General features: G+C 54.2%; 1 protein-coding gene across 2 annotated transcripts in view; it reads left to right on the top strand.

The window, feature by feature from the left end:
• Positions 1 to 16,883: 16,883 nt before the first annotated feature.
• Positions 16,884 to 22,244, top strand: part of MYO7B (myosin VIIB) — a 75,521-nt gene continuing 70,160 nt past the window's right edge. For both annotated transcript variants that reach the window (XM_054723045.1, XM_054723044.1), the window contains exon 1: positions 16,884 to 16,901. In XM_054723045.1, the coding sequence (XP_054579020.1) occupies positions 16,884 to 16,901 (18 nt within the window). The remainder of the gene's footprint in view (positions 16,902 to 22,244) is intronic.

Raw genomic sequence — 22,244 nt, 5'->3', positions numbered from 1 at the left:
CCAACTGCCCCCTGCAGGCCTAGTTGCCCCTCACTGCCCCCCTCTGCTGGCCTAGTCACCCCTCACTGCCCCCCTCTGCCAGCCTGGTCACCCATCACTTTCCCGCACCCCACTCCCCCCCCCCCCCGCCGGCCTGGTCACCCCAGGCAGCCTGCTGTTTGGTCGTTTGATCATCTATCACTACACCTCCCCCTGCCAGCCTGCTGTTCAGTCATTTGGTTGTCCCTCACTAACCCCCCTACTGGCCTGGTTGCCCAATGCAGCCTGCTGTTTGGCTGTTACTGTGAGAGCGTCCTGACCAATTTATATATTACCCTTTTATTAGTATAGACTAGAGGCCCGGTACACAAAACTCATGCATAGGGGGGGGGGTGTCCCTCAGCCCAGCCTGCACCCTCTCCAATCTGGGACCCCTCAAGGGATGTCCAACTCCCCTGCTGGCCCAATCGCCCACAACTGCCCTCCCCTGCAGGCCATCTTGTGGCGGCCATCTTGTTTCCACATGGAGGCAGCCATCTTGTGTGTTGGAGTGATGGTCAATTTGCATATTACATTTTTATTATATAGGATATGTTTCTTTTAAAAATATTTTTATTGATTTTAGAGAGAGTGGAAGGGAGAGGAAGAGAGAGATAGAAACATTAATGATGAGAGAGAACCATTGATCGGCTGCCTTCTGCATGCCCCCTATTGGGGATCAAGCCCCAAACCCAGGCATGTGCCCTGATTGGGAATTGAACCAGTGACCTCTTGGTGCATGGGATGACACTCAACCAACTGAGTCACACCTGCCAGGCTAGAAATATGTTTATTAATATCCAAATATTTTTCTGTTAGTTTAATACAATTGTGATCTGAGTGCAGGCATTGTATGATTTATATTTCTTTAAATTTGTTCAGGTGTATTTATGGCCCAGAATGTGGTCTATATTGGTGAAAACTCACTGTGAACTTGTGAAGATGTATGTTCTGTTGTTATTGAATAAAGTATTTTACAAATGGCAATTAGTTTCAATTGATTGATGGCACTGTTAAGCTCAGTTGTATCCTTATGGTTTTTGCCTGCTGAATCCGAAGAATTTGCATTAAAGTCTCCAACTAGAATAGTAGATACTCTTTTTCTCCTTGTCATTCTACCAGTTTTGCTTCTATATTTTAAAGCTCTGTTGTTAGGCACATGCATGCTAAGTATTGTTATGTCTTCTTTGAGAATTGGCTATTATGTAATTCTGCTGTTTATTTCTCACTAGAGGCCTGGTGCACGAAATTCATGCATGGGTAGGGTCCCTAGCAGCTGCTGGCCAGGGCCTCCATTCGTTTCACGCTGCCCCCTGGTGGTCAGTGCACATCATAGTGAGCCATCGAACTCCTGGTCGGTTGAACTCCTGAGGGAACACTTTGCATATTAGGATTTTATATATATAGATAATTTTCCTTGCTCTGAAAATTTGTGGAGCTACTCCAGCTTTCTTTTGTTTAGTATTAGATGGTTTAGATGGTATATCTTTCTCTGTCTATCTACTTTTAATCTATCTGTGTTTTTATATCTAAAGTGGGTTCCTTATGTATAGTTGTTCCTATAATGTATAGTTGTGACCTTCAAGTTCGTTTTTTTAAACATATTTTTAAAATTGATTTTAAAGAAAAAGGGAGAGGGAGAGAGAGATAGAAACATCAATGATGAGAATCACTGATTGGATGCCTCCTGCACACCCCCCACTGGGGATCGAGCCCAAAACCCAAGCATGTGCCCTGACCAGGAATCAAATTGTGACCTCCTAGTTCATAGGTTGATGCTCAAGCTCTGAGCCATGCTGGGCAAGGAACCTTTAAGTTTTTAAGAGAGAAAATATTCAGTTCCTAGCAATCATTTTAATATGAGGATAATAGGAAGACCCAAGAGTTTTCTTCAACAATTGATAGTTTCATTTGTCGACATTAAGTATGCAGGGAAGCCCTAGCTGGTTTGACTCAGTGGATAGAGTATTGGCCTGCGGATCAAAGGGTCCCGGGTTTGATTCCAGGCAAGGACATGTACCTTGGTTGCAGGATCCTCAGGCCTTGGCCCTTGTCGGGGCTCATTAGGAGGCAACCAATTGATGTGTTTCTCTCACATTGATGTTTCTCTCTGTCTTTCCCTCTCTCTTGCACTATCTCTAAAAATCAATGGAAAGATATCCTCGGGTGAGGATTAACAACAACAAAAAGAATGCAGGGAAAGAGCATGTTTGGGCTGGAGGAGATGAGTTGCTGTGGTCCTGTGGAGTCTGATAAGCCTATGGCACATCTGCTGGAGATAGCTGAAGCCGGGGCTTTGACTCTGACAATGGCCCTGAGAAAAGGTGGGAATGCAAAATGGGACTGGGAAGGATGAAAGAGAATAGAATGTGGGCCACCTGATTGGTGAGAACTTCTCAGTTTGATGACAGAATCCAAATAGCTTAGCTCAAATAATCAAAGTACAAAAAAGCAGAGACAGGGTTTCTGTCTTTTGTCTCCTTCTCTCTCTTCCTGCCAACTTTATTCTCTCAAACCAGCTATTTTCAGAAAAATGGGGCCATAGCCCCTGGCATCACATTTTAAAACTTTCAGACTGAGGAAAACCAACCCCCAATTCAGAGCACGACAGGGAAAACCTATGACTGGTCCTTGCTTGGATCTTAAGCCCTCTCTGGGGTACCATAATTCATGGTCATCATCAGAAGAACAGTGTAGAGAAGGGGAGGAGAATTTTCCCAAGAGGAAACAGAGGAAGGCATGCCAGACAGAAAAAAAAACAATTAGCATATCCCTCAGACACCAAGAGATCAAGGCGAGGGAAAGGGCCTTAGGACAGGATTGAAGGGGTCCCCAGAGGCAAAAGGAAGGCAGGGAAATGAAGTCAAGTAGAAGCCAAGGGGATGTGGTTAGGAAAGAGCGCATGGCGAGCAAGAGCAAGTGAAGCTATTGGACGTGGACAACATTGGCCCTGGAGGGGTCAGTGTCATGTTTGTGGGGCCAGGCATGTGACCCAGGGCTGGGAAGGCAAGAGGGGTGAGATAGCGGAGGCAGCATGATGGGCCAATGTTTTCTTTTTTCCCCTCTCCTTTTTATTAAGTTCATTGGTGTGACACTGGTTAACAAATTTACATGGGTTTCAGGTACACAATTTCACAACATATCATCTGTACACTGTGTGTGTTCACCACCCAAGTCAAGTCTTTGTCCATCACCACTTATCCGCCTGTACCATCTCCCCCAATCCATTCCCAGCAGTCACCACACTGTTGTCCATGTCCATGAATTCTTTCTCTTTTATTCTTTTTTGCTCAATCCCTCCACTCCCCCACAAAACAGCCACTCCATGCACTCCAACAGCTGTCAGCCTGCTCTCTATCTGAGTCTGTCTATATTTTGCTTGCTAGTTCATACTGTTCATTAGATTCCACATATGAGTGAAATCATATGGTACTTGGCTTATTTCACTTTGCATAATGTTCTCCTGGTCCATCCATGCTATCACAAAGGCTAAAATTCCCACCGTTTTAATGGCTGCCTAGTAATCCGTTGTGTAAATGTACCACAGCTGTTTTATTCACTCATCTACCGATGAACACGGGCTGCTTCAAATCTTAGCTATTGTAAATAACAGTGCAATGAACATAGGGTGCCTACATTCTTGTAAATTAGAGTTTTGGGTTTCTTTTGATAACGTCCCAGAAATGGAATCATTGGGTCCTAAGACAGTTTCATTTTAAATTTTTTGAGGAAACTCCATGTTGCTTTCCACAGTGGCTACATTCCCACCAACAGCACATGTAGGTTCCCTTTTCGCCACATCCTCATCAATACTTGTCTGTTGATTTATTGATGGAGCCATTCTGACAGGTGTGAGGCGACACCTCATTGTGGTGTCACCGTAATTTGCATCTCTCTAATAGTTAGTGATGTTGAGCGTCTTTCATATGTCTACTGACCATCAGTTTGTCTTCTTTGGAGAAGTGTCTATTCAGGTCCTTTGCCCATTTTTTTAATTGGATTGTTTTCTTGGTGTTGAGCTGTATAAGTTCTTTATAAGTTTTGGATATTAACCTCTATCAGATGTATCATTGGCGAATATGTTCTCCCATTCAATGGGTTGTCTTTTCATTTTGTTGATGGTTTCCTTTTTAGTTTGATGTAGTCCCATTGCTTATTTGGGTCTTTTCTATTTTTTTTTTTCCTTGATGAGTCTGGCTACAGGCTTGTCAATCTTGCTTATCTTTATAAAGAACCAACTGTTGATCTTTTGTATTTTTTAGGCTCTATTTTGTTTATTTCTGTTCTGATCTTTATTATTTCCTCCTTTCTGGTCACTTTGAACTCTGTTTCTTGTTCTTTTTCAAGTTTCTTTAATGTAAAGTCAGATATTTTTTTTTGGAGATTTTTCTTGTTTCTTGAGGTAGGCTTGTAATGTTGTGAATTTTCCTCTTAGAATTGCTTTCCTTGTGTCCCATAGATTTGGGGTTGTTATGTTCTCATTTTCATTTATTTCAAAATATCTTTAGATTTATTCTCTGATCTCATTGTTCAGTAAAATGTTATTTAGCCTTCATGTCTTTGTGTGTGTGTGTGTGTGTGTGTGTGTTGTTTTTTTTTTTGTTGTGTGTGTGTGTGTGTGTGATTTCTAGTTTCATAGTATTATGGTCAGAGAAGATGCTTGATATGATTTCAATCTTCTTAAATTTATTGAGACTTGTTTTGTGTCTTAATATGTGGTCTATCCTAGAAAATGTTCCATGTGCACATGAAAAGGATGTATATTCTGCTGCTTTAGAGTGAAATGCTCTGAAGATGTCAATGGAAGCATCTGATCTAGTGTATCATTTAAGGCTGCCATCTCCTTGTGGTTTTGTCTGGAAGATCTATCCATTGATGTCAATTGGGTATTAAAATCCTCTTGTTTGATTGCTCTCTTTATCATTATGTAGTATCCTTCTTTGTCTCTTACTATATAGTCTATGATTTTAAGTATGTTTTGTCTGACATAACTATTACTACCGCAGTTTTTTTTCCTTTTCCATTTGCATGAAATGTCTTTTTCCATCTCTTTACTTTTAGTCTGTGTGTATCTTTAGTTCTGAAGTGGGTCTCTTGTAGACAGCATATATATGGGTCTTGTTTTCTTAACCATTCAGCTACCAGATGATTTTTTTATTGGAACATTTAAGCCTTGTACATTTAAAGTGATAATGATGGAACATATTTATTGCCATTTATTCATATTCTTCTAGCAGGCTCTTTAACATTTCTTACAATCTGGTTTGGTGGTAACGAACTCCTTTAACTTTTTTTTTTGGTCTGGGACGCTCTTTATTTCTCCTTTTTTAAATGATAGCCTTACTAGGTAAAGTAGTCTAGGTCCTTGCTTTTTATCACTCTGAATGTTTCATGCCAATCCCTTCTGGCATGAAATGTTTCTGTGGAAAAATCAGCTGATAGTCTTATGGGCACTCCCTTGTAGGTAACTAACTGCCTTTCTCTTGCAGCTTTTAAGATTCTCTCTTAGTCTTTAATCTTTGCCATTTTCATTATGATGTATCTTGGTGGGGGCTTCTTTGGGTTGATCTTGTTTGGGACTCTCCACACTTCCTGGACTTGTGTGTCTTTTTTCTTCACCAAGTTAGGAGAGTTTTCAGTCATTATTTCTTCAAATAGGTTCTTAATTTCTTGCTCTCTCTTTTCTCCTTCTGGTACCCCTATGATGTGAATATTGTTATGTTTCATGTTGTCCCAAAGGTCCCTTAAACTATTCATGTAAAATTTTTTTCTTTTTTTTTTTTTTTTGGTTCAATCTTTTTTTTTTTTTAATTTCTTTATTGATTAAGGTGTCACATATTTGTCCTCATCCCCCCATTCCCATCCCACCCCTCTCCCCACGCATGCCCCAATCCCCTGTTGAACTTAACCGTTGGATAGGCTTATATGCATGCATACAGGTCCTTTGGTTGAACTCTCCCCCTCCCCCCACCCTCCCCCTACCCTCCCCTATCCTCCCTCTGAGGCCCGATAGTCCGATCGATGCCTCCTTGCTTCTGGTTCTGTTCTTGTTCCTCAGTCTATGTTGTTCATCATTTCCTCTAGATGAACGAGATCATATGTCACTAGATATATACTAATAAGAACTGAATGTGAGACGAGCAATAATATTTATGCTGACAGGCAAATGAATCAATCTGTAGCGAGCTTCCCCCTGGACCAACAGTTCTTTTGAGACCCAATTTCGATGTCCAGTAGTTCCTTATGTGTACATGTCAGCACTGACCCCTCAGCTCTGGATGGTGGACAAATGGTGGTAATGGAGGTCCGACTCCCTCTGGTTTGGTCTCGGCCGAACCCAGGGGCACGGCGTCACCCGGACTAAGGGGCACGTGGCCTCACCCATACCCAAGGGGCGCGTGGTCTCACCCGGGCCTGGGACCCAGCCTCACCCGGATGGATCCAGGGGCGCACGGCCTCACCCGGACCCAGGATCTGGCTTCACCCGTACCCAGGGACGCTTGGCCTCTCCCAGACCCAGGGGCACGTGGCCTCACCCAGGCTTAGTTGCACAAGGCCTCACCTGGATCCAGGGACACATGGTCTCTCCCGGACCCAGGGACGCTTGGCCTCTCCCAGACCCAGGGCCACTTGGGCTCACCCGGGCCTAGGTGCACGAGGCCTCACCCGGATCCAGGGACGCATGGTCTCACCCGGACCCAGGGACGCTTGGCCTCTCCCAGACCCAGGGGCACGTGGCCTCACCCGGGCCTAGGTTCACGAGGCCTCACCTGGATCCAGGGACACATGGTCTCACCCAGACCCAGGAACGTTTGGCCACTCCCAGACCCAGGGCCACTTGGGCTCACCCGGGCCTAGGTGCACGAGGCCTCATCCGGATCCAGAGATGCATGGTCTCACCCGGACCCAGGGACGCTTGGCCTCTCCCAGACCCAGGGCCACTTGGGCTCACCCGGGCCTAGGTGCACGAGGCCTCACCCGGATCCAGGGACACATGGTCTCACCCGGACCCAGGGACGCTTGGCCACTCCCAGACCCAGGGCCACTTGGGCTCACCCGGGCCTAGGTGCACGAGGCCTCATCCGGATCCAGGGATGCATGGTCTCACCCGGACCCAGGGACGCTTGGCCTCTCCCAGACCCAGGGCCACTTGGGCTCACCCGGGCCTAGGTGCACGAGGCCTCACCCGGATCCAGGGACACATGGTCTCACCCGGACCCAGGGACGCTTGGCCTCTCCCAGACCCAGGGCCACTTGGGCTCACCCGGGCCTAGGTGCACGAGGCTTCATCCGGATCCAGGGACACATGGTCTCACCCAGACCCAGGAACGTTTGGCCACTCCCAGACCCAGGGCCACTTGGGCTCACCCGGGCCTAGGTGCACGAGGCTTCATCCGGATCGAGGGACACATGGTCTCACCCGGACCCAGGGACGCTTGGCCTCTCCCAGACCCAGGGCCACTTGGGCTCACCCGGGCCTAGGTGCACGAGGCCTCACCCGGATCCAGGGACACATGGTCTCACCCGGACCCAGGGACGCTTGGCCTCTCCCAGACCCAGGGCCACTTGGGCTCACCCGGGCCTAGGTGCACGAGGCCTCACCCGGATCCAGGGACACATGGTCTCACCCGGACCCAGGGACGCTTGGCCTCTCCCCGACCCAGGGCCACTTGGGCTCACCCGGGCCTAGGTGCACGAGGCTTCATCCGGATCCAGGGACACATGGTCTCACCCAGACCCAGGAACGTTTGGCCACTCCCAGACCCAGGGCCACTTGGGCTCACCCGGGCCTAGGTGCACGAGGCCTCCCCCAGATCCAGGGACGAATGGTCTCACCCGGACCCAGGGACGCTTGGCCTCTCCCAGACCCAGGGCCACTTGGGCTCACCCGGGCCTAGGTGCACGCGGCCTCACCCGGATCCAGGGACACATGGTCTCGCCTGGACCCAGGGGTGTGTGGGCTCTCCCAGACCCAGGGGCGCTTGGCCTCGCCCGGGCACGGGATCCAGCGTCATCCGGGTCCAGGGGCACTTGGCCTCACCCGGACCCGGAGTCCGGCCTCACCTGGACCCAGGGGCATGTGGCCTCACCTAGACCCAGGGACGTGAGGCCTCACTTATACCCAGAGGCGTGTGACCACACCCGAGCCCAGAGGCGCGCAACCCCGCCCGCACCCGGGTCTCAGCGGGGCCCCGTCTTCCCGATCCCAATTCCTGCCGGTCAATCCCCCCTCAGCAATTCCCCTGGCCATCCTTCCAGAGTTCCAGTATGGCTGCTGCAGAACTCGTCGGGCGGCGGCTCGGCGAAGCTCCGGTGCACCCGGTGCATGGCGGTGGGCCAGTCTGGCGTCGCTGCGTCGGCCCTTGGGTCTGCATCAGTGGCCGTTCGCCGAGCATGCGCACCTGGCCGCTTCCGGGGCGTTGAGATTCTTGACGGACTCAGAGGTCAGCAAGCGCGGAGTCTCCCACCCCATGTCTCATAGGGGCTCGTCTGTCCGTGCTTGGCTGCCAGTGGAGCCGTCCCCTCAGCCGGAGACCGCCGGGGGAACTGCGCCGAGCACGTTCCAGGCCGCTGTTGTATCGCCTGAGCCATAGTTCTTTTGTGTCGCCTGAGCCGTAGTTCTTAAAGTGTGGTCTTTGGGTCACCGGCATCAGCATCATCCCACATACCCCTCTTTTATTCTAGTTGTAGAGCATCTACTCAGCCAGCCCTATGGTGGTCTTGGATGGTGTCTGCTCTGCTCTCTTGTCGTAGACTCAAAGTTGTTGTGGTAGGCAACAATCAGGTTTCCGCCCTATGCCTCCATCTTGGTCCTCCTTTGTATAGTTAAGTCTTGATTGTTGTTGGTGTCACTGGGGGGGCTCTCTTTGTCTATAAAGGAAGAGTTGCTGTGCAGGAGACACGTTTATGGGCCGGGTCTTGGTGCAGCAAAGCTTTGGCGCTCACTGAATATTCCCGTTGAATGTGTCCCTTATGCACGTGGTTGAAATCTGGTGTCATCTCCCACAGACCACTAGATGCCCTCGTTTCTGGGTCTCCAATGGGGTGTAGATCAGCTACTGCCTTAGGCACTCAGCAAGGATTACAGCAAAAACTGTAGTTTCTTCCTCCTGTCTGAGTGGCCCTGGAGCAGTCCGACTCAACAGCAGATCATCTGGTCCGCTGCCAGAGGGCAGGCCACCCACATGCATAAGCCGTTGCTTGGGGCGCAGGTGTGCCTGCAAGACTTGCGGGGCAGGTCTTCAAAACGTGCGGGGCGGGTCCCAGGGCGGGGCGGGGTCTCAGGGCGCCAACAGGCCATGGTGCGGCGAGCCTCGATGGCTGTGAGTCTGGTCCTTCTGCCTTCCATGTATCTAAGTCCCCTCGTTCCGCACTCTAGCGCAGCAAACACTGATTGCTGGGCGCACCTCCGCAAGAGTCCCGCCTCTCCCCGCAGGCATCTGGGTCTCCCGGGGTTCGCCAGAAGATGGGTTTCAGGGTGATGGAGAGCTAATCTCCCTTAGGTTTGGAACAAAAGCCCCTTTCCCCCGCCACCAGCCAGACCCACGCACCTCCACACCTCATCCCCTCCGATTTCGCTGGGTGTGAGGCAACAGAACAGCCTTTAACCTCCGCCGCCATCTTTTTCAAACTTCTCAATTTGTACTTCTTAATCCCTTCATTTCAGTCAACTCTACTGAAGTCTAGCGCCGCCGGGAGGTGCACGGAAAGGGCGCCCGGGCCTCCGTCCGGTGCGCGGTGCGCGGTGCGCGCGTCCCGCGGAACCAGGCGCGCGAGGGCCGCGCGGCTGGGACGGGCGCTGGGCGGCCGCCGAGCTCCAGGCACCGCCATCGCCGTGTTCCGGACGTCGCCGCCGCGGCGTCCCCCCAATTTATACTTCTTAATCCCTTGAATTCAGTCAACTCTACTGAAGTCTAGCGTCGCCGGGAGGTGCACGGAGACGGCGCCCGGGCCTCCGTCCGGTGTGCGGGGCGCGCGGCCCGCGGCACCAGGCGCGCGGGGGGCTGCGCGGCGGGGACGGGTGCTGGGAGGCCGCCGGGCTCCGGGCGCCGCCGCTGCGGCGGTGTCCCCAGCGTCCCGGGCCGGGCGGCCTGCGGGGGCAGCGGAGTTGCGAAAGTGAGTGAGTTTCCCAGGGTTTCGCCCGGAATGGGGTTCAGTGCAATCGGAGCCGGTGCTCAGCGCACTCCGGAGCCTTTATCTCCTTCCTGCCAGTGAACTCCGGCCAGGTCATCAGCCGCCCCCTCCTCTCCGGTTCCATCCTCCCCGCAGGCGCGTGTGCTCGTGTCTCCGCCCGTTTCTCCATACCTCAGGCTTTTACGGCTTCCCCGACTGTCCCCGTGGCCTTCTCCTTTCCCCCAGCTGTGGGCATTTCAGTCCACCAACTTTCCTGTGGTTCTGGACGATGTCCGTTCTGACCTCTAGTTGTATTTTTGAAATTGTTGTGCCCGGCTGCAGGTTAGGTGTTTAACCTATGCCGCCATCTTGGTTTCTCCAAATTTTTTTCTTTTTACTGCTTTCATTGAGGGTTTTCCCCCTACCTTGTCTTTCAAATTGCCAATTTGATCTTATGCTTCATCCAACCTACTGTTTATTCCTTCTAGTGTATTCTTCATTTCAGATATTGTATTATTTATTTTTGATGGGTCCTTTTTTATAATATCTACTAGAGGCCCAGTGCATGATTTAATCATGCACGTGTAGGCTGTCTGTCCGCTGGTCGGGACCGGTGTGGCTGGCAGCTCTGAAGTCCCTGGGCCCCTAGGGCGAGGCGGGGCGGGGCCGGGGTCTTGCCTTCGCCTCCCGCCCAGGAAGGCTGAGGCCACCGCTGCCTCCTCTGCCTTCCTGGAAACCGGCGTCCTCTGCGGACACCGTCGCCGCGCGCTCCTGTGGCCCAACTGCCGCCAGACTCCTCCCCCGGGAGCCACGCCTCCTGCCCACCCGCGCCCCCTTCAAACCTCCCAGAGGCCTGTCTGTGCTGCAGCACAGCCATGGCGCAGACGCTGAGCTCGAGTCGCCGCTGGCAACACGAGCTCAGCGTCCTGCCAGCCCAATCACCACCCCAGCCACCCCGAGTCCCGCCCCCTGTGTCTCCCGCTGGCCCAATCGTGGGCGTAGCAGAGTGATGGTAATTTACATATTACCTTTTTATTATGTAGGATGTCCATTTTAAGCTGCTAAGCATCCTTATAACCATTACTTTGAACCTTATATCTGATAAATTGCTTGCCTTCATTTCATTTAGCTCTTTTTCTGTAGAATTCTCCTGTTCTTTAATTTGGGGCCTGTTTCTTTGTCTCCCCATTTTGGCTGTCTCTTTGTGTTTGTTCCTGTGTATTAGGTAGATCTGCTATGACTCCCAGTCATGGTAGGGTGGCCTTGTGTAGTAGGTGTCCTGTGGGACCCAGTGGCACAGTCTCCTTGATCTCCTGATCTGGGTGCTCTCAGAATGTCCTTTGTGTGAGTTATGTGAGCCCTCCCGTTAAAATTGAGTCTTGATTGCTACTGGCCCATTAGTGCATGGGGCTGACCCTCAGGCTGGCTGACTGTGAGGTTTAACCCCCAGCATGGCAGGCGAGCTGCTATGCAAGCGCTGACCCCGTGGAGCAGAACCCGCCTCCACAGGGATGGTGCCTGCCGAGATCTCCCTGTGATGTGCTGCTTGGGAAGCTTATTGGGTCCTGCTCTGTTATTGTCTGGAGCTGGCCACTGGGTGTGTTGGTTGGGGGCTCGTGGGAGGGACTCTGATGCAGGCCAATGTCAGATGCTGCCTGTGGCTGACCCTGGGCCCCTGTGTGGAGGTATCAGTGGTCGACAGTTTGTGGTGCCTCTTCTGGTTCTGGGTACACACAAGAAGGGCCCAGCTGTGCACCAAGGCTGGCTTTTACCAGAACCGGGCCCAGGGTTGTTCAGCAAAAGACCCAAAGCACACAGAGATCTGGCTCTACCTGCCTCCACCTGCTGGCTGCCTGGTAGGCTGCCATTGAAAGAGCCCCTGGCTGAGCTTCTCAGCAGGGTGTAAGGTCCGCAGGGTGAGGTGAGAGAAACTCCAGAGGGTGGGGCTATTGCTCCCCCAGCTGATGCCCGTGATGAGAGTGCTCTGCCCGAGAAGGATGGTGTCTCTGGTGTGAGGGGATGACTCATCACATGGATCTTAGTGGCTGACCCTTCAGCTGACCCTTCACCCAGAGCCACAACCCTAGACTCTTCTTCTGGAACTCTAGCCCACTCTGCCCTGCTTTTACCGAAGCCCGGGGTGAGTGGCTGTGAATGGAATTTTGTGCGTTGGCCCTTTAAGAGGGTACCTGTGTTTCTAGTCATCTCCACCTGGCAGACAGAAACCCTGCTTCTTTCCCCAGCTGGAGATCGGGGGCCCACCGTGGGGTTTAGGCCCCACCTCCTCAGGGAGACTCCCCTCAGCTGAGATATTCCTCCAGAACCTCAGCCACTGCCTGTGGGAGCCTGGCCAGCCCGGTCATGTCTCTGCCCTTCCTACCAATCCTGAGGTGACTTCTTGGTTATAAGGCTTCTCTTCAGCTAGTCTTCAGTTGGTTATTGAGGATGATTTTTATATAATTTAGTTGTAATTCCAGTTTGATCCTGGGAGGGGGTTAGTGTAGCTTCTACCTACGCTGCCACCATCTTGGGTCTTGGGCAACTTTTCAAGCAGCTCAGCTAAGGGGCACAAACACGGAGGGCAGTAACTGGAAGGTGTCAACGAGGCCAAGAAAACTCACTGTGGAGTCGGCAGGACCGGATGTCTCTCTGCAGGGAGAAAAGCCAGAAGGGTGAGGGAGAACGAAGGTGTGAGGCCTGTATTAGCTATTTACGGCTGCACACAAATCACTCCCACATGCTGCAGCTTAGACCACAAGTATTTATTATCTCACACAGCTTCTGCGGGTCACACACCTAAGAGCAGCTCAGCTGTCATTTCTGGGCGGGGACCCTTGTGAGGTTTGTATTAGTTTGCTTGGGTGGCCATCACCAAATGCCACAGGCGAGGGAGCTCAAACAACAGGAAGTTATGTTCTCAGGGTGCGGCAGCTGGAGGGCCAAGGCCAAGGTGCTGGGAGGTCGTTTTGTGGGGGCCTCTCCGTGGCTTGCAGACAGCTGCCCTCTGGCGGCTTTGTGCGCACGTGGTCGCCCCTCTGTGCATGCACACCTCGGTACCTCTCCTCTTCTGACAAGGACACTATTTGTGTTGTATTAGGACCCACCCTGCAGCTTTGTTTTAACTTCGCCGCCTCTTTAAAGGCCTTGTCCCCAAATACAGTTCCATTCTGAGGAGGCAGGGGTTCGGACTTCAACATATGAGTTTGGGTGGGGTAAAATTCAGACAATAACAAGTTTCAGTCATGGTGATGAAGCCTTGCCTGGGGCTGGATGATCTGCTTCCAAGATCATTGACTGTGGACTAGAGACCTGGTTTCCTCACCACATGGCCTTTGCTTAGGGCTGCTGAGTCCTCAGACATGGTAGCCGAGGGGTCTCAGAGCGCAGGGAAGCACAAAGCCTGTCACACCCAGCTTAGAAGCTGTGGATCACCACTTCGCCCTGATTACACCGTCGGAAGTAGATCACTAAGTCCACACTCGAGGTGGGAGTCTCCATCTTTTTTGAAAGGAGGGGTGTGAATAATTTGTAGACTTGTTTCAACCACCACAGTCATCAGTAAGGCACAGGCCCCGATGGAGAACGTGGGAGAGGGCCGGGTTGGGAGGGTGAGTGTGGGGCTGTCTGGGTCTTCCCGGGCCAGTCCCTTCGGTGCTCCCAGGTCTGGGGGGGGGGCAGGTGCGGGCAGAGCTGCCCGCCGTGTGTTTGTGATGCAGACAGAGCATGTGCAGAGTAAATGGGGAGAGGAAACCTGGGAGTAGGGCTCTCTGGTTGGTTGGTTTTTGCAGAAATTCTCACCAGGGCCCCAGAAAGGGTCCCCTGAAGGTCATTTCTGAAGTTCCAGCGGGGTGCACGCCATGGAACTGCTCTGGGCCCTGTTTGGGTGGGGATGTGACCCCTCCTTGGCCATGTTAAGCTCAGGGCGGGGACTTTGTTCACAAGAGAGTGGTGGACCTGAGGGGTCCATGCAATGAGTGACTTATTGTGCTTTCCTTCTGTTTGCGGGTGTTTGTAACCCCACTGGCTGGGACAGAAATGGAGCTGAGGTCAGGCTGACAGATGGAGGAGAAACAGGGCCTCGGGGCCCTGATGGCCCATGGGGGAGGCTGTGTGCTGATGCGAGGCTGGGGAGCAGCAGCAGAGGGGGCAGTTCTGGGGCGCGGAAGACCAGTCGCAGGGAGTGGGTGTCACTGGAGTCTGGGGGTCAGAGCAGTGGGAGTCCAGGACACAGGCAGGTCACCCCTCAGGGAGAACAGGACTGGCGGGGGCACCCGGGAGGGATGACATGGCGGACATGGCGGCCAGGCGCAAGGGTTACAGGACGACAGAGCCAGGGACCGGGAGCCTCAGCTTCCACCTGGTGTGGAGCAGCGCGGACCGGAGCGACGAGGGGGCCGAGGCAGAGCGATGCCCTCTGAGCACTCTGCCCGCCGCCTCCCTGGGTGTGTGGGGGATGCAGGCCAGCCTCCCCCTGGGGCCGGGCGGGGTCAAGGGCTTCTCTGCACTGTCCCCAAAGCAGAGACGAGGGCGAGCGTGGGTCCCAGAGTGGGCAGAAGAGCCCCCGTTCCCTCCTAGATGAACACGTGTGCAGCTCAGCATCTCCACCCGCTGTTGTCCGGGGAGCGGGCTGGCCACAGGCTCCTCAGGGCAAGTTCTCCGAGGACAGCAGCCCCGTGCCCTCCCCCCGCTGCTGGGCCCATGGGGCTGCTGGGACCCAGGCAGCGCGGGGGTCCCGGGCCTCTTCTCCTGGGACTGAGGGGGGCTCTGAGGACCCTGTCCACAGTCTCCTGCCTGGACCTGAGGCTCCCTCGGGGTCCTGAGGAGTGCTTCCTGGGGGAGCTCCGTGTGTGACCTCACAGTGACCCTGCCAAAGCCAAGCCTGCCGTTTCAGGGGGAGCAAGCTCAGTCAGCCGGGCCTGCTCCAGCTCCTGCGGCTACGAGGCTTTCCCGGGGGGGGGGGGGGGGGGGGGGGGCGGGGGGCGGGGGGGGGCGGGGGGACGGGGGGGGGGTGGGCCCTGCGCACACATCTCACACAGGGTCGGCCCTGGGGCTGGGGCAGACACGGAGCCTCCTGGGGGGCCGGGCACAGCACCCCAGGACACTTTTCTAGAGCCTCAGCCTGTGCCGCAGGCTCTTTCTTCCCTCGGTCCCAGGACGCAGGGGCCGGGCAGGCCTTGGAGAAAAGAAATCCTGTCCCTTTGGGGCTGGGCAGGGAGTGTAAGCTTATGTTAAACACTAGGAGCCCGTTGCACGAAGTTTCGTGCAATAGACCTTCCTTCACCTGGCTGCCGGCACCAGTTTTCGGCCAGCAGCAGTTTTCCTCTGGCCACCCGCCCATCGGAGCGCCTCCCGCCACCCCGAGAGGAACTCCGATCGGGAGGCACTCCAAACAGCGGGTGGCCAGAGGAAAACTGGTGCTGGCAGCCAGGCAATCGGCCACCCCCAGTTCCGCCTCCGGCGCCTTCCACCGGCGCCATCGGTCCTCCCGCCCCCCGCTCATCCTGTCAGCCCAATTGGCCACCCCAAGTCCCGCCCCCAGCCTGCCGCCGGCCCAATCGTGGACGTAGCGGAGTGATGGTTATTTGCATATTCCCTTTTATTAGGTAGGATATGCACCACACAAGAATTGGAATGAGAAAATTCTTCGTCCAACAGAACAGACTGGCAAAGAGACTTTGCCACATTCTGCTGCCGCCTACATTCCCGCTGTCCTGACCTCTCACGCATGACCCCTGCCTGCTGATCTCCCTACCCCTCACCCCCCCCCCCCAAGCTGCCCTGTCCCTGGGGGGTGCCCTTCCCTCCTCCCACTGTGAGTCCTGATTCACCTGTCAAAGCCGTGGTCTCCGCGGCCTTCACCCACAGCTCCCCCCCCCGCCCCCCGGAGGCAGGTCTGTGGGTGCAGGGAGCGCGCTGACACCCCAGGGCCGGGCCGGCTCCTCCTCAGGCCAGGGCTGTGCTCCCCAGGCCGTCCCCATGGGAGGCAGCCAGGCGCAGGGGAAGGTGTGAGGGGCAGATCCAGGCTTGATTCTAGCTGCTAACTAACGGGGTCACCTTCCTTTGTCAAGCCCCATGCATGGAATGGGGGAGCACCTGTGTGCTGGGGTGCCGGGAGGGTTACATAAAGCGTGTCAGGCGTCTGTAGCTAAGTGGCTGCTCACCTCGGCACCCCCGACCCCCCACCCCACCGTGGGCGCTGACGGCTGCTTTTCTGGGGGTCTGACCAGATACAGTTTGCGCCTCTGGGTGACAGGGTCAGTGTGGTGAGTGGGGAGCCCCTCCCTGTGGGGGTGCAGTGCTGAGAGAGCACGCTCAGTAAAGGTGAGGGTTGGGGCCCACACAGTGTCTTCTTACACTTGGATGGGGCAGTGCCTATTCGCTCAGTCAAGGATCATTTCTTGAGCCAGGCCCCCGGCCCCCGGCCCCCCCAATCAGGCCCCCGACCAGGCCCCAGGCCCCTGGCCCCCCAACCAGGCCCCCAACCAGGTCCTAGACCCCCAGCCCCTGGCCAGGCCCTAGGCCCCTGGTCCCCCCAACCAGGCCCCCGACCAGGCCCCAGGCCCCAGGCCCCCGGCCCCAGACCCCAGGCCCCCGACCAGGCTCCAGACCCCAGGCCCCCAACCAGGCCCCAGACCCCAGGCCCCCGACCAGGCGTCCCGTGGCCGAAGAGCACTGGGCCCTGCAGGGCAGTCAGGGCCGAGGACTGACGACCTGCCCTCTGTCTGCACAGGCTGCGAGCGCTGCTGTCCAGGATGTCGGCCTTCAGGCTGGTAAGCATGTCACCTGCTCCCTCTGCGGTGGGGGCGGAGGCAAATCACTGCGGGAGAGAAGAGAGGCCATGCGGCCCGGGAATACCAGGGAGATGGAGTCTGAGAAACAGGCCAGCCTCGGCCCCAGCGGACCTGTGCTCAGTAATCCCTCGCTGACGTCCAGGCTTAGCACGGGTTGATGAATTTCTCCGGCGCAGCTGCAGAGAGCTGCCCGAGAGCAGCGCGTCCGGGGCACGGGGCCTCGATGAGGAGGCCTGTGGGCTTGGCGCTGACGCTCTCGCCTCAGGAGGGTGGGGCAGGCAGGGAGTGTCCGTGTCAGCACCAAGCTCTCAGGCTCCCGTCCCACTTGAGGTCTCCTGGGCGGGCTGGGGGAGCCCAGAGGAGAGCCCCCAAACCAGGGAGCCCGAGAGTCTGCGGTGTCCTCTGATAAGAAAATGCTCCCTACGTCCTCCTGGACGTAAAGCCACAGAGCGGAGGTGTCTCTTGGCTGCTGGGTCCACCCGTGGGCCTCGGGGCTCCTGTGACTGACCCCTCAGTGTCCGAGTCACAGGCTGGCAGCTGGGCTTGATTTTTTCCAGTTACAGATGGAGCTGTTTTTAGGGGGCGGGGGGGGGGGGGGAGAGAGAGAGGACGCATGTGGTCTGCAGGTTCAGGCTGCGGGGCTTCTGGCGACTCAGTCACGAAGGCGAGGGGCTGACAGCAGGAGGGGGCCGGGGGTCGCTGCGTGTGCAGCTGGGACAGCTGGTGGGTCGCCAAGGGAGAAGGGTGCACAGTAGGACCAGAGAAGTTTCTATCCGTTCGCTGTGACGCCCGTCGCGCCTTCGGGGGCACCCTTCTCCCTTGGCGACCCACCAGCTGTCCCAGCTGCACACGCAGCGACCCCCCCCCCCCGCCCCCCGCTCCCTCCTGCGTAAGGAAGCTTTTCCTGAGACTCGGAGACCGTGTTACTGCATTAGTTCACGGTGCTGCTCACGCAGGCCCGCTCCTCGCTGCTCTTGTTATTCTAGCTTTTATTTCCATAACGCCGCACAGTGCCCAGTTCAAAGAATCAGCCCGCTTCCCCTTCCCCAGAGGTGACCGCAGTCAGCCCTCGGGGGGCTCTGATGTCAGGGAGGGACACGCTGCAGCGCTCCTTGAGTTTCTGGTGTCAGCATCACCTCTCACTGACGCCCCCGTGGGAAAGGCCTCGCTCCCCCATACCCATCCGGGGGGCACAGGCTGTCCACCTCCCGGCCCGGACGCCCGAGTCCCCGCTGTGACCGGGCTGCACGCAGTTCACTCCTCTGACTGCTCGTGAGCAAATGCTCTCCAGAGCCACGCAGTGAACTCTGCGAGCGTGTTCTTTCCTCTGCTGGATGTGATCACCGTCCTTCCCCTCACCTGCTGAGTTTTCTATGTATTCATCACAACTTCCACCCAACTTTCCCCAAGATACGTTTATCTCCTTTCAAAGTGTCCGATCCGTGGGGGTCCCGGATGGAAGCGCTCCCGGAGTGGCCGAGCCTGGGACCCTCTGTGTCTGATGGCATGTCCCTCCCAGCCACCGAGCCCCCCTTTCTGCTCCCCTTTCACTGAATCCATCTTCCTGGACCGAGGTCTTTCTTTCTCTTGACTTTGCTTTAGCGAGTCCTAGAATTGCCTCCTGAGGAAAGGTTACCGAGGAGGTGAAGTTTGTAACAACTCTCAGGTCTAAAAGCATGTTCATTCTCTTTGGGGGTCGTTTGGGCACGCGATTCCATTCTGGGCATAATTTCCCTGCGAATTTTGAAGACCTTTCTCGGCATTGTCGTGCAAAATCTCGCACCATCCTGACCCCTGAGCCTTTGTATAAAACTGGTTTTTTGCTCTCTAAAAACGTGTATGCTCTTCTCTTTGTTCCAAGTCTTTTGAAACCCCCTGACCATGTGTGTTGGTGTGGATCTAATTTTCATCCTTTATTCTGTTCATTGAAGTTGGCCACCTACTGTTTTTTCCAGAAGGCTTATGGGAATAATACTGCATCTTCAAAAATGTTTATTACCTTTATACTGGAATGACAATTTGGGTAAAAAATTACTAGATTTCTTTTTTCTATTGTGGTAAAAACACATAATAGCAAATTTAATATCTTAACCATTTTAAGATCAGGTCCAGGAGTGTTAGGTCCATTCACATCGTGCAGCAGATCTGAGAACTTCACCTTGCACAACTGAACCGCAGGACCCACTGACCCTCCTGTCCCTCAGCCCTCCCTGCCTTCCACCCACGACGGTGACTCCTTCAGGAGCTTCAAACGAGGGGACCACGCGTGTTTTCCCTTTTGTGACTGCCTGTTTGCTGAGCGTCACGTCCCGCAGGCCCCCGCTCTGCAGCTCTGCCAGGCAGGCCCTTTCCCCGGGCGCATGGTAAGCGCGCTGTGGAGGGGCCACGCCTGGCGGGTCTGTGCGCTGCCAAGGGCCATTGGTCGCTCCCACCATTGACGATTGCGAATGATAATGCCGCAGTGAACATGGTGGGCAGATAGGAATTGAGATCCTGCTTTGAAATCTTTTGGATACATTCCTAAAAGTGGAATTGCTGGATCACAAGGTAGCTCTTTTCTGATTATTGAAGGAGCCTCCATACTGTGTCCCCCAGGAACTGCACCAGAGTTGTTCCCACCAACAGAGCACAAGGCTCCACTCTCTCCGCCTCCCGCCCATGCGAGGTGCTTTCTGGTCTGTTGACAGGAGCCATTCGAATCGGAGGATTGCTCTGTTCTTGAAATCTTTGTGGCAGTTATTTGGCCTTCCGGTAGGATTTGAATTTGTCCTAATTTTTCTCCTTATACATGAACTGATCTTTTTGTCTGCCTACCCTTCCCCAGAAATAATTTCTTTATTTCTGAAGCCAAATAGCCTTTGCTGGTATGTGTCTCTGGTTATTTTTCTTTGTCATTGTTTCCAGGTGGCTGGTGTGTTTTCAATCTGGAGGTTCAAGGCTTTAATTTCTGGAAAGTTGTCCTAAATTATATCTTTAAATAATCTTTCTTTTTCTAGTTTTCTTCTTGAGGAACTCCAATTACTTGTATTTTTGCTGTCTCCCATATCTATTCTTTTCTTCCTGATCCTAATCTTTTAAAATTTCTATGTCGTTTTGCCCACTTTTCTTCTTCCTGTTGTTAACCTAAAAATAGAAGGCCAGAGCGAGAGGAAACAGCCTTTCTGAGGTCAGGAAGCCTGACTCAGGCAGGAGCCCAGACAGTGTTCTGATGAGGAGACCCAGGCCAGGTGTTCATGAGAGGGGAACAATTACATCGACAGAAGGAAGTTCTTCTGTTGGTGCAGATTAATTGGTACGTTTAATTACACTTATGATTATTTCCATCTTATTCCATCATTTCCATGGACTCTTCTTGCTTCATTTTAGTTCTATACTTAAGTCCACTTTGAGTCTCAGTGTAGGGCTTGGGTCCAGGAGCATGTCTGGTGGTGGAGGCTGCCGCTGTATGGGAAGCTCCCCCGCCATCAAGCTGCCTTGGCACCTGTGTCCAAGCAGGTGCCATGGCCGGGGGCGCTATTTTTGGATCCCCTGTTTCGTGTCTCTCCCTCCGCCAATACTATAACAGCCTTGATTGCTGATCTAGATTATAAGCCATGACACCGGATAGTGATCCTTCCTAATGTATTCTTATTTTCTAAAGTATGTTGGGTATTCAGGGTCCTTCCCATATATATTCAGCTTACCTGTGTCTACCAAGAAAACCATGCTGGGTCAGGAAAATGGACATCTTCTCTGTGTTGAGTCTCCCAACATGACTCTTCACGTATGTAGGTCTTCCTTCATTTCCTTTATCAGGATTTTATCTCTCATCACACATTTCTGGTACAAGATCTCTATAATTTATAGCGAAGTATTCATTTTCTTTAGAATTTGTTAACCCAAAAACACAAGGCCAAAGTGAGACACAACAACAGTTATTTGAGATTTAAAAAATAGCTTATTCAGGAAGCACTGATTCAGGCAGGAGCCCAGACAGTGTCTGATGAGGAGACCCAGGCCAGGCCGTTCATCGAGGAGGGACAACTCCGCGCCCAGAGGAGGCTTTCCTCTGGGGCAGACGAGCTAACACAGCGACGCTGGTTCTAGACAAGGTGCTCGGTGTTCAGTCTGCTGCTCACGACACCTGCTCTCTGGGAATCCTTGCACACAGTGCTTCCCGAGGCCGGGCTGCTGGGCCCAGCCCGCAGGTCACTCTGCCTGCGTTCACATCCAGAGGTTTGAAGGACGATGTGTAAGGCAGCTGCCCCAGGACGGCGGCTCCCCCAGGACGGCGGCTCCCCCAGGACGGCGGCTCCCCCAGGATGGCGGCTCCCCCAGGATGGCGGCTCCTCTCCATTTTAAAGCGGCTCCTTTTATGTTATTGTTTGCGCTGTCTTCCGTGAAGTTCTCACCTCAGCAGTGCTGGTCTGTTCCCCTGCTGTTGCTCCAACTTTGCTGTCATTTCTGACCTGTGTTTGCTTCTTTTCCTCCATTTCTGTCTTGAGCTCTGCCGGCCAGAGCTTCGTCCTTTAAGGTGTCTCACCACCTCATTCTTTGCTTCTGGTCTGCACCTCAGTAAGTTTTGGAAATCAAAACGGAATACTTGGTCACAACTCCCCACTGCTCTGTGGCAGTTCTGTCTGTTTGTCTTTCCTGGTGTGGGTCCCCTGCGCCGTCCCTCCTTGTAGATCTCAGCCTCCTTGCCAGCAGGCCTCTGCTGGTCCCTTCGGCATTCTCTTCTCTGAATGGGGTGCGGGCAGGCTGCAGCGGGGAGCCTCACCTTTCGTGGTGAGCTTTGGGGATCACCAGGAGGTTTGTGTGGGCCAAGGCCATGTTGCCGGCCAGCAGAGACCTAGTGAGGTTCTAGTCGTCACTTCTCCCAGCCGATGGGCTTGGTACTTCCCGGCTGCTCCCAGGGCGAAGACTGCATCCTGCAAATCCTGCTGGTCCTTCTCTTAGAACCAAGCTGGCCAGGGACACTCCTGCAGCACTTCCTGTCACCATCCTGGCAGGAGTGACCAGGAAGGGAAGGAGGGAGGAGGGGAGGGGAAGGAGGGAGGAGGGGAGGGGAAGGAGGGAGGAGGGGAGGGGAAGGAGGGAGGAGGGGAGGAGAAGGAGGGAGGAGGGGAGGGGAAGGAGGGAGGAGGGGAGGAGAAGGAGGGAGGAGGGGAGGGGAAGGAGGGAGGAGGGGAGGGGAAGGAGGGAGGAGGGGAGGAGAAGGAGGGAGGAGGGGAGGGGAAGGAGGGAGGAGGGGAGGGGAAGGAGGGAGGAGGGGAGGGGAAGGAGGGAGGAGGGGAGGGGAAGGAGGGAGGAGGGGAGGGGAAGGAGGGAGGAGGGGAGGGG

The sequence above is a fragment of the Eptesicus fuscus genome, chromosome 11, assembly GCF_027574615.1.
Source record: "Eptesicus fuscus isolate TK198812 chromosome 11, DD_ASM_mEF_20220401, whole genome shotgun sequence".
Taxonomy (NCBI): domain Eukaryota; kingdom Metazoa; phylum Chordata; class Mammalia; order Chiroptera; family Vespertilionidae; genus Eptesicus; species Eptesicus fuscus.
Note: the sequence above shows the minus strand (reverse complement) of the source record. Positions and strands in the feature narration are given on the sequence as shown.